General features: G+C 38.4%; 1 protein-coding gene across 1 annotated transcript in view; it reads right to left on the reverse strand.

Annotated features, from left to right (window-relative positions):
• Positions 1-12,940, reverse strand: part of rras2 (RAS related 2) — a 39,253-nt gene that overhangs the window by 3,143 nt on the left and 23,170 nt on the right. The window contains exons 2-4 of the mRNA XM_057831006.1: positions 4,600-4,687; positions 4,405-4,507; positions 254-362 (exon numbers count right to left, since the gene is read on the reverse strand). Coding sequence (XP_057686989.1) covers positions 254-362; positions 4,405-4,507; positions 4,600-4,687 — 300 coding nt within the window. The remainder of the gene's footprint in view (positions 1-253; positions 363-4,404; positions 4,508-4,599; positions 4,688-12,940) is intronic.

Here is a 12,940-nt window from a genome sequence, read left to right on the forward strand (position 1 = left end):
CGATTCACAGAGTACCCATGTGCACCAACACCCAGAAAATTCCCAATTTCAGCACACTTTTCTCCTCATCCATCCTCCGCTCCTGACATCACCATGTCTACAGCTGCTCTTTTATGTTCACATCCTGTCGACTGGAAACTAGATGCAGCTGCGATGTTCTCTTCCATCTCAAATACGCACATGTGAATGGTGCTGATTGGCTCCTATTATCTCATCAACTGATTACACAAGGAGAGTAATCTCTCTTACTTACTTGTCTCTGTAGTTCCAGGTCGGCTTTGTTCCCTACGAGTATCATCGGGAATTCATCTCTGTCTTTGACCCTCAGAATTTGTCTTTGGAATTTGTAGATTTCTTCGAAGCTGTGAAATACACAACGTGGTGTGTTATATTGCAAATGGATGACACACTGGTTGTGCAATGATGCACATATCCGTTAACATATGTACATAGACGCATGCTTGAAAACGCTAAGGAAATCCACCCACACAGCCCTCCAGTCTAAGAAAGGGTCTTGAAAATGTCAGCTCAAAAGAAACAAATTGCAACACTACATAGGCTACATACAAATAAATACATGTGTTCATTTGTTGCTTTGTTTTAAAGTCTAAACCAGGATAGCATTCCAGACCACCGACAAGTTGCACCTAGTAAATCTGGAAAGACTTGACAAGTATGAATGGAGGAAGGAAAGACTGTTTACAACATAAACATTGAAGGAGGTGAGTTGTGGGTGGGGGGCACAAGAATTCAATTCAGTTGACGGCTGGGAGGGAACAAAGTAGTAGGCTTGTATCAATAATACTACACCTGTATGGGTTTGTGCGAAATTTGTGAGTGAAAATGTCAACCTTTTCACATAAGGTTTTCACAGAAAGTCATATTTACTTAGTGGATAAAAACTGAATTTGCTATACAGACCCTTGCCTGCAGTGAATATCTGGATTTCCATTATTCCAAGAAGTCTTGCTATCTGTGTCTGGCGATGCAATTGGGTCAATAAATAACTTCTTGATAGTCGTGTTGACTCTCATTCCATCCCAGTGCGTACTTAATTAAGTAGCTTTTGGCTGTTTGTTGTGTTAGCTTGTTTAAACACTTCAGTGGAGCTGCACTATTGTTGAATTATTCCACGAGACTCCTTATTATGACTTCAACGTCCGAGCAAACAGACACTTCAATGTCAAGGGCTTCACTTACGCATAGAAAACAATAGTAAAATACTTAAAGAACAAGGGAAAAAATAATTTTGCAACAAAATTGGAAAGCTACTATAGCAGGATTTATACATGCGCAGCCGTCGATGTGTTGACGTCACTGCGACAATGTCATGTGCAGTCTGCCTGCACACTTGAGTGCAGTGCTGCATTCAGACCAGCCACGTTTTGTTGCGCGACAAAGTATCGCTCCCCCCTGTGCTCCTATGTATTTTGTGCTCACACGTTTACGTCGCCAAAAGTTGAAGTCTGCGCACCTCAAACAACTTCCGGTTCATGAAACATAAAAATAAGTAAAATAATGATTTTAATCTCATACTTTTTTCTCCTAATATTACTTTGTACAACATTTCTCTCCCAATTTTACTTCAATCTCCTAATATCATGCCAAAAGTAGTTTTGTGTTGATAAAAACCTTACGTTGGTAAAAGTCTCAGCCTGTGATAACATAACACAACACAACATAACATATTTCACTTCTACCCTAGTCTTGTAATATTACCGTTTTAAACCCTTTAAACCTCAGGACTTTCCCCCCTTTTGTTAGCACCAGGGGTGACCTCCTATAACCTCAGAAATGCAAAGAGAAACTGCTTTTGGCAGTTATCCTGAAAACACACAATAAAACACAACAGGTTTTACACATGCATTAGGCTACTGCATTACACTTACTGTAACAAGTCATATATGATAAATTGATTGTCATTCAAAACTATTCTTTCAATGTTGTGCAAAATAACAGTTAACAAAAACAAAAAACAGTAACCCGAACCTCCATCTCCTAATTTTTATTTTGCCTCATTTCCTCACATCTAAATGCTAAACCTCAGTTTTAACTACTTAAGAATATAGGATGAACAGTACATCAAGATTTGAGGTAATGTAAAAATGGACTTATATACCGTATTATCAAAAAAGTAACATACATCAACAAAAGTTAGTACAAGTGACTTACATTATGAACAATGAAATGGAATATATTTTGAAGATAACGCAAACATTGGCATTTGAACCAAAATATGCTAACTATCCGTCCTGATCACATGTCAGTAAGTCCGCGAATTGAATTGAAAACTGGAGTCAGGGCAGGGCAGTGTGCTGCATGCATGAGCACATCCACGCGGGTCAACTGTCTCATCGGACTCAGATACACATGCTGGGAAAACTCCATGGAATAAATAAATAATAAATATCGGTGGAATCGGATGACGCTAAACAAGAGCTTTATTAGGCTTGTTGTTAACATTTGTGTATGTAAATCTGACGTGAGTACAAGTAGATTGTTTTCTTCTTGGAGATGCATGTGTGGCAGCCTGGCAGGTTCTTTTTTTTTTTTTTAACACTGTGGTTTGACAGTTGCCGTCGTTATTTTCGGCATCAAAGCACTGTTCCGCCCCCGAATTTTATACCTGAACAGCGTACCAGTCCGTTCCGGCCCACTTTCACCCCTGGTTATCACTCATATGCCTCTCAAACCCAAAGCTGCAGAAATATCATGTCAGGAATTCACTGAAATGTGAATTTTTGGTCAGTGTTCGTCAAGATGCACTTATATTCGTGTACATATTTGTCTTAAAACAAGGCATGCTTGCGTAGCCGAGCCAGGGAAAGATACAGTGTATCACAAAAGTGAGTACACCTCTCGCATACGTACGTCATTAGAGCTGAAACGAATACTCGAGTAGCTCGAGTTTAGAAAATGATCCGAGTAATTTTATTGGCCTCAAAGAATCATTTGATTTTGCCAGCTCGAAACATCACGTTTTGCCTGGGCTACTTTTAATGTGGGACAACGTGCTGACGTCACGTCTGTAGAGAAGGAGCAATAATATCTGATTGCAGCCGACAGCCGCTACAAATTATGGCAACTTGCCACAAACTACGCCCGCATGATGCTATGGTGGTAGCAGGTAGCGACTGATGCGTCTCATTGATATCACATGTATATGAAACTAGATGCGAAATGACACACTCGGCCGCCTTAGCCCATGTATATAGAACTAGATGCGAAATGACAGACTCGCCAGCGGTATTAAACAGCCGCCATCTTAAAGCAGTAGACTTCTCAGCACTAATAAATTAATAACCTTACTGTACCTTGCTAACATAACGTTAGCCCTGCGGAGGGCTAGGTTTCTATTAATTATGCCTACTGTTGATGCGTGGCTAATGTGTCTTAAATACAAGCTTTATTTAATTTGTAAAAACAGCGCTGTAGAGTGATAAGGGTGTAAAATAAAGACATAATAAAGCTAACTGTCAATTTTAGATCACTAGTCATCGCTGGATAAAACACGAAGTAGCACTGGTGCCTAATGTGCTCCAATACCGCAGGTATCATACACATTTATTTTGAAAAGTGCAAAAACTCAAAATCCTATCAGGACTTACAATTTAGACTAATTTAAAACTTAACTAGAACTTAAAGATAGAGTGCCACAAATGGAAATTCATTTGAAACACTTGGGAAAAACACCTAACTTTTAAGTGATATTTTTAAGCGTAATGACATTTTTAGGTAAGAAATATGATTTTTTTTCAATGACCTAGACGTTTTTTGAGTGTAAGCTGTGATTTTTTTTTCAGTCACATCTGGGAAGCAATTGTTGGCTGTTTTCAACAATGTACACTCCTCTTCAAAGAACCTTAGTATATCATATAGGATTTTTCATTATGTACACTACCGTTCAAAAGTTTGGGGCTTAGACCCCAAGCTTTTGAACGGTAGTGTACATAAAAAATAAAGGCCTCAATTGTCTGAAAATGTTTTAATATTAGGTGAAATGTCTTGTTTTCTCGTGTACTGTATTTTTATAATTGCTCTTTACCTAGAAAAAAAAAAAAAAGGTTTTATCCGATTACTCGATTAATCAATAGAATTTTCAGTCGAATACTCGATTACTAAAATATTCGATAGCTGCAGCCCTATACGTCATCATCAAACGTGACTAAACGGAAAAATTACGACAGATGGTGCCGAACAGCCTACGCAAAAGTGCTGCACGGCCCAGTGCATCGGTCACGTAATACAATGCAAATGCTGTCGCGTACACATACCTAATGCAGTCGCGGGAGTATAAAAAGGCATTATGAGGGTGTTACTGTGAGGAGTAAACAGACATGTACACACAAAGAAAGAGAATAAGAGGCAAGCACACACTCGACAATGATGAGAAGTGTCACTCACCTTCCTCTGTCAGTGACCGAGAAGACGAGCAGGAAGCCCTCCCCTGTCCTCATGTATTGTTCTCTCATGGCTCCGAACTCTTCCTGCCCGGCCGTGTCTAGAACTACACAGCAAGCACACGTACATTTTAACATATGACTAAAATCTAAAGTTTGATAGTTTACATGTGGATTAATGCAAAAGGAGAGTGCTTACTGTCCAGCCTGGCTGCCCTTTCATCAATCACACATTGCTTGGTATAAGAATCCTCAATTGTGGGGTCATAGTCTGTGACAAAGTAGGACTGGAGAACAAAAAGAAAAACAAAAAATAGAAGAATAAATGTTTATCATCAATACAAGGAAGACTTGCCTAGTTGTAAGCATTGAAAACAAACATCAAAACACATGTTCATTGGCTATTTTAAAATTTTTCTTTTGGCTGAGAGAAAAGATTTTGTGTGCCACAATCAGGCAGACAAGAGACACAACACCCACTCTGTACTTTTTGTTTTTGCTTGAAACATCCCAGACTAAGGTGACGTACGCCTTTATTAAAACTCTGCAGGTGAACACACAATGTTCTTTCAGCCAGCCACCACTGCTCAGCTTTCAACTTGTGCCACACCACTCACTGCTATGCGTCAGAGCAAATTCAATAATTGTGTCTTCTACCGCATTGCATACCTAATTTTTCAACATTTTTTTCAAGCACAAATGACATTATTAAGAGTCTTTGTTTGGTTGCTATTATTATGATTAAACAGATTTTAAGGTAGTACTAGGCAAACTGCCACCACCCAAAAAGAAAAATTAAATCATATTGTTCGATACTTTTTTATTCGTTTCATTTTTAACTGTCAGTTTTTATAGAATGGAATCTACCATAATATATTTGTAATTCCCTAATTCGCACTCACAAAATGAAATGCATTTTGTATTTTAGTGCACAATATGTGTAATTTTCTGTTTCTCTACCTCACCTGGAGTGTAACAAAACACTTGAAAACCGTTTTTGGGAAACTCAAAAATCGGCCTAACTAGTAGCTATGAATTTGTATATGGTCGATTAAATATGTCATGGCTGATCACCAAGCTAAATTTAACTTTTTTTCTGATCTTTAATCTCGATCTTAAAATCGTCTAGCCCTACTTTGTTGGTTTTAAATACATAGCATATACTGTAATTCTCTTTGCTTTAGGTTTAGTTTTGGTATTCAACTAGTAGAGGTGCACCAATTAACCAATTCAATGACAAAAAATAGGTTACCAAAGAATCTGTCAATTTTAAAATAATATTTTGTTTTTGAACGAAAAACTGGACTATCCAATTAATCGATTAAATCCAAACAGCAGCTGTTAGTTGCAGCCCTAAATTAAACTTTATTCAAGAGTGGAAATTAACCAAATAAACCTCTTTTTTGAGGTAATGTTTATTATCTGCCAAACTGTTGCTTGGTGTGAATTGAGTTTTGTTCACTAATGGCCACCCTAGAGCCCTCAAATTATTGCTCACAAGTCTGTACAACGTCTCATGTCTTAAGAAAAACTCCTAATGGGTTATTCAAGTATCACAAGGTACCACTATATGTTAATTATAGTAATTGTGGGTTTAGGTACTGTATTGTGGAATTTCATTCACTCATACTGAGACCTCTTATAATATTTGACCTCACTCATGTTCCTAAAAAAAGTGAACCATAGCACGAAATCTTTTCTTCTCACTCCCCTGTCAGACTGTGGCATGCAAGTATGAAGGCCTCAGTCACATCCATTCACTACTGTTCAATAATTCATCGTCAGTACTGTGTCCAACACTGTGCTTCATTGCCTCACACTCCCTGTGCGCCTTCAGACGATGAAACTGAAAGTGAGTGAAAGTGACAGTGATGAGTGAGGAAAAAAAAAATGCTGCCTGTGTTATTCCCCTCCCAGTCATCTCTCTCCGTTTCCAGTCATCCTCTTCTTATTCCTTGTTCTGTCATCCTCAGGCAAGGCTATGGAGCACTGCACCCCTAGTTCATTGTGTAGATTGGCCTAGATGATGTTCTATAGGACGAATGTGAACTGAATGCAACATGACTCAGAAGAGCTACCAATAACTGGAGGCTGAGTCACGTCCAGTAATATCACCTGGGATACCTTCCTGGACAACATGATCAGAAGCAACCCGTATGTGATAAAAGTATGACTCAACCATTTACCCACCACTTACTGATGTCACATTTCCCACTGTGAAAGCAATGACGTTGAACATTCTCTGTTACTTTGTTAACATAAACTGCTCAAGGTCAGGTGGGCTAGAACCGAAAATTCAACAGCTTGAAGTCTCTTTTTGGGAGAAACTAGTGAAGCATGACTGAATAATGTGAGTAAAGAATAGATATTTCTGTTCGTTATATGAGCACTGAGCACGGTAAGTGGGAGAAATGGTGTGATGTGTGTGTTGAGAGTGCTTTAGTTTAATGTCATAAGATCTAAATAGGCAATTGTTAAGTGCACTGACTGAACACAGATAACTTCCTACAGTCAAGTCCCCTTGACATCTTTCAGTGTTAATAAGGGCACAGGGAGGCCGATACATTCCAAGAATTCCAATTTCCATGGAAACACTGCACAGCTGTCATGAAGACAAATCATGTTCACAATAGAATATAGAAGGAATATAAATAAATAATTCCTCCAGCAGAAATCACAATAGGGCTTTTGTAACAAAATTATTTGAAGAAATGGATCAAGATTCTGAATCATTCGCTTTTACATTTGGGTCTTGCATTGTGGCATGTACCACAAGGCACTTCAGTAATGAGGCAATTCATTTCAAACTCTAGGTGGCACTATGTAATCGAGGTACATGAAAAAGGTAAGAGAAGAAGGAGAATGTGGCATCTGATAACTGTAAAAAAAAATCTTCCAACTTTTAGGCCAGTGCTGACATCATCATCATGAGCATTTGTCTTGAGATTTACTGAGATCGTAGTAGAATACAGCTATAAGTAGAATATAGACAGGGGTGCACATAAGTGGTCCGCATGCACGCATGCGTACTGGAAGTAGACAAACGTGCTGGCCCTCAACAGCTTCCATATGCATTTGCGTACCAATGGCTGACCGCTGTATTTGCGGCGGACATGAGAAAATCACCTCTCAAAATGTCAAAGAGCCGGGCCCCACTGAGTAATTATTTCCGTGTTCCCCCACCCCCGTCAAAAGACAGACAGATGACAGAGACATCACCGGAGCTACCGGAAAAAAGGCTTTTGCTGAAAAGTGGCTGAAGGAGGTACCATGGCTAAAAGCAAATGATGCTCGCACGGAAATGTGGTGCAACATTTGCCGTGAGAATCCCAATGTTGTTAATAAGAGCAGCACATTTTATGTAGGGTCACAGAATTTTAGCCATTCAAACTTTGAAAAGCACGAAAAAAACAGCATGTGGCAATTAAGCAAACTATCGATGTCAGACAGGACCCCACTCGCCTTATGGACAAGTGGCGGAATAAAGTTATTGAAGAACAGCTCCATGCACAGACAAACGTGTTTTTGCTCGCATTTCACAAAGCTAAACATGCACGTTCAATGAGCTCTTATGAGGAGGACATCCCACTTTTACAAAGGCTTGGAGTTAATGTGGGAGCCGCATATGAATGCCCTTTATTTTGAATTAGTGCTTTTATGTTTATTATTTCTTTACATTTCACTTCAAAGTAATGGCAATTTCGTTGTACCAGTTGATGTTAATCAAGCGTTAATTGTTTATATAATTAATTAAAGGTAAGTGGCTCTAAGTAAAGCTTGTCATAATTTTATCGCATCAGGCGGGTCGGCTCTCAAGCTCAATGAGGACCAAGTCACATCTCAAGTTCCTCCTCTGAGAACATGGGCAAAAAAAATATGTGCACCCCTGAATATAGAGGTCTTATAAAGACAATACTCATACTGGACAGATTCCCCAAGCAAGAAACAATTTGCAGGCCAGCTTCGATGTTAGTTGCAAGGTGGCAGCTTTGCAGGAAGGAAACTCCACCTCTGCAGTGGGCCAAGTGGCGGTGATGTCACAGACGAAATGTTCTAGGAACCCACCTACTTTTCAAAGTCCAAACCGGTTACTCCATTCGCCTCCAGCATTATAGCGCTCCACTCACACACACATGCTCGCTCTCACCAGGAAAACAATTAAGGCCTCGTTTAAATATGAGAATAGGTAGAGTAGGGTGCTTCCAGAAGAGGTTAAATTATTCATTCATCTATTTTCTATAAGCGTTACTCTCTAATTGTGGGCCATAGGTGAGCAGGAGAGGCAGGAAACACACTGGAGATATGTGTAATTTCATATTTTCAATATATGAGCTGTTGTTCAATTTTTTATGCTTTGACTTGCAAGTGAGGAACCCCCCCCCCTCCCACCCCCCAAAAAAAACATGCTGTATGAATGAACTCAATCTATAATAAGCAGCACTTTAGCCAGTAGTGTGAAGATTTTAAATCAAACAAGACGAAGCACAAAGAGAACTGCACATTGTGTATTTGAAACAGCTACACTTAGCATTTCAGGCAACAAACCTTAACAATAGGTTGATGACGTGATGGTTTGAATCCAAAACGTTTTTTTTTCTTCCTTTTTTTTTTTTTTTTTCCAAAGCATCATGATCAAATACACAGTGAATCTGTTTTCCGGGAACTGAAAATATTGCCATGTTGTCTCTTTGCTGTGTTATGCTTAAGGGTTACTACTAATGACAGTTATAAAGATGACAGTAACCACTAACAAACAACTGTGTGACATCTTGCAGCATTTCTGAATCTGCAGGGTCTGTTTGTTGCTGGTCGGATTTGTTTTTCTTGACTGTCGGAATCACAACATGAGGTGATAAATCCTGTCCGTTTAAACTGTTGGTTGCCAGCCTCAGGGAAAAAGCAAGACTGAGCGATATGTGTGGGTGTTTAATCAGCATCATGCTAACAGTATGTACTGTATGTACTCACTTCCTTTCCATCGAACAGCTTTGCAGACACTAAATGTGGATCACTTTCAATCTCTGCCATTTAGGCGGATTCTTTCTTGAAAGGTTAGTATCGTTTGGTTGAGACAATCAGTTATTTTAAGTTCAAAACTGAATCAGCAAATATGCGGTTTAACTGACATTTTTAAACAATTTACATGTGAACTGACTTTTCTTTCTTTACCTTTAAAATATGAAAATTTGTTTGCTGTTGTTTGCTGTAATGAACACAATTTAGCATCACGGACTAGTCGCAAATATTCCAGTTCCCAGCGTGTAGCCACTAAATTTGACATTAAAATCACCAGTTGCACATTGTGTTGAAAACCTCAGAGCATGTGTACAAAATTTCCCAACATATTTTCTGCCATAAGACACATCACAAGTCTCTCTTCCATGGATGGAAAATAGTCTTCTATAACTCACTGCAACTGCAGGTCAGCACTTAACAAGGATTTTCTCTGATCTTGTCACTTTCCTAAGGTCACAAGTCCTGCATCTCATCACTCAACCTTTCGCTTGTGGGTCGTTAAAGGCGCTTGCTTTATGCACTGTGTGAACAACAATGAAAGCAGAAAGATGCACAAACACAATCTGAATACAGCGGTGTGTGTGAAAATGAGCTTCAAGTGCTTTTGTTCATTTTGCTAAATCATTTAGAGAAGGGCGCCATGTTTTTTTGGGAAAATGTCACACTCTAACATTCAAGCTGATTAATTTTGCTTTTTAATCAATGCATTCAGAATTGCCAGACACGTTCCGAAATTTCCAAGTGAGAGACAAAAAAAAAAAAACAAGAAAAAGAAGGTATAATTGAAAGGAATCCTAATTATTTCCTGGTGAGGTATCTTGTAAGAAATTAGAGATTAAAAGATGTTCCTTTGTAAAAATGTATGATTATTCGTGAGCAAACAGACAAAAATGTACTGCCAGTCAATAAAACATAGATTAATGACTAAGAATAAGACCTCAAAAATGAACAATAAAGAAATCATTGTTATTTTTTTTGAAAATGTAACTTCTCAAAAATAATAACATATGGAAGGGTTCATTTTTCCACACAAACCAATGTTACTGTAGTCGCATGCACTACGCAGTGCAGGAAGAAAGTGTCTATACAAGACAAAATGTTTGGAATCATTTCACGATTAACTTGGATTGACCATGAACTGGAAATCTCACACATGGGTTTGAAGGTGAGGGAAAAAGTGCACTTGGCTACCCAAAGGCCCAAAGAGTGAGAGGGGACCTATGAAAATCCCGATTAAAAAAAAAAAAAAATGTAATGAATTGGAATCTCCAGTTAATTGGCGTCATAAATTACTTCAAATATATAGATAAAATAAATTAAGAGGGTGAACTTTAAATCACAGTTGTCCAACATATTGGAAATTCCTGGGGCTCGCTCTTAAAAGATGCAAAATGGTTTAGTACACCGACATTAGAGTGATGCCAGTCATCACAGTGAGCCTAGATTAAATGATCTGGCGAGAAAGAGATGTGTGTTCACGCAATGAAAAAAGAGCATTCTATTTTTAATTTTAGCATTCACTATTTTGACTTCATGTGAATCGTGTCAGTCAGAGATAACAATATTGTAGCATCCAAAATAACAACGCCAAAGTTCCGCTGTGGCTTTCTCAAGCTTTGAGTAACACAGCATAGAACAGGGCTACTATGGACTCCAGCGACACCAAAGCAACCAGATAAGCTAACGCAATTACATGCTAACTTGTGTCGCGCTGTGCATTTCAGGACAACACAGAATATACAGTGTTTGACCCGTGGAACACATGCAACTTGATTCGTTGCAATACAGTATATACAGCAGGTACATTCTACAATCTGTGCTGACCATAAGGTGTTATCCTGCTTGAGAAACACAACTTCAAACGCGAAGTAACATTTAGAATCGCAGCATGGCAAACTAACAGAGCAAGTCAAGTACTGTAAATACTGTGACAGCGAGAAAACGTCTGCGTGAAGCCAATCAGGAATCTCCGCAAAGCCCCTGTGCTAAAAAAAGGCACGTGCAGAAGAGGCTACAATTTGCCAAAGGACTCAACTGGCTGAAAGAGAAAAGGAACATTTTGTGTACTGATGAGGGTAAAATTGTTCATTTTAGGTCCAGGGGGCACAGACAGACAGCGGCGACCCCCAAACTCTGAATTTAAGCCGGAGTACACAGTGAAGACAGTGAGGCATGGTGGTGCAAGCATTGTGATATGGGCATGTTTCTGTTACCATGGTGTTGCATGGGCCCATCTATCGCATGTTATCGATAGTTGATTGGTTTGCAAAAGTCAAAAAGATTTGAAAAGGGTTATGTTGCCTTATGCTGAAGAGGACATGCCCTTGAAATGGATGTTTCAAAAAAACAATAATCCCAACCTTAATCCAATCGAGAACATAAAAATGTTTCTGAAGCAAAACCAAGATATGTGAATGAATTGTAGAATGTCATTAAGGAATCTTGAGAGGGGTTAACAGATGAAAGGTGCCACCAGTTGGTTGATTCCATGCCATCCAGATGTGAAGCTGTTATTTAAAAAAAAAAAAGTGGTCATACAACTAAATATTAGTTTAGTGTTTCAAAGGATTGCTAAAACCTAGAAACAAAAAACTCTGCCTTTTCACACCGCTTTCAACTAATTTCCCAATTGCAGAGCCTAAAGAGTGTATGTCATGAATGCTGGGTCTTGTTGGTTTTCTGGGAATCTATTGCAAATACACTGAAAACCTGGATTCATCTGGTTCGTCACATTGGACTGGAATTATTTTGAACACTAATGGTTCTGTCTTATACATTGACATAAATAGGGTACCACTGAAGTGAACTGGAAGTGTACAGGGCCCATAATTTGGTGCTGGTGTCCCTGACCTCACATCTCACTATAAATAAGATTGTCCAATTTTTTTACATCATCGGTAAAGGCAATTGCATTTAATGTCACGTGATTGGAAATCGGGCCGTCAGGCGATTGTACAGAAGATCGGAATTGGGTGAAAAGGATCAGGTTTTTAATTTAAAAAAATATATATATGTACATATACACATATATATATATATATATATATATATATATATATATATATATATATATATATATATATAAATATATATATATATATTAGGGGTATAACGGTACACAAAAATCTCGGTTCGGTACGTACCTAGGTTTTGAGGTCACGGTTCGGTTCATTTTCTGTACAGTAAGAAAACAAAATGCAAAATATAAATGTGCTAGTTGTTTATTACACACTTCAGTGCTTTCAACAATAGGAATATTAGCCTATAAAAAACTAGAATTCTGCTCAAAAGGTAGCGGGTTTTTAAAGATAATAATCCAACTACAATTTGCCTTTCAGACCCCGCGTATTGGTCAGCTTTTTTTCTAAAAGAAAGAAGAAAAAAGAAGTCCTGTGTTAAAGATAAAAGCAATCCCAATGACAAAGATTTTAACATGTATTTTACAAATGAAATGCCTCAATGAATTTTTTTTTTCCTTATGAACGGTTTTCAAAAGCTTTATTAGTGGATTTTCTCAAGTTAAA

Source organism: Corythoichthys intestinalis, chromosome 1, assembly GCF_030265065.1.
Source record: "Corythoichthys intestinalis isolate RoL2023-P3 chromosome 1, ASM3026506v1, whole genome shotgun sequence".
Lineage (NCBI taxonomy): Eukaryota > Metazoa > Chordata > Actinopteri > Syngnathiformes > Syngnathidae > Corythoichthys > Corythoichthys intestinalis.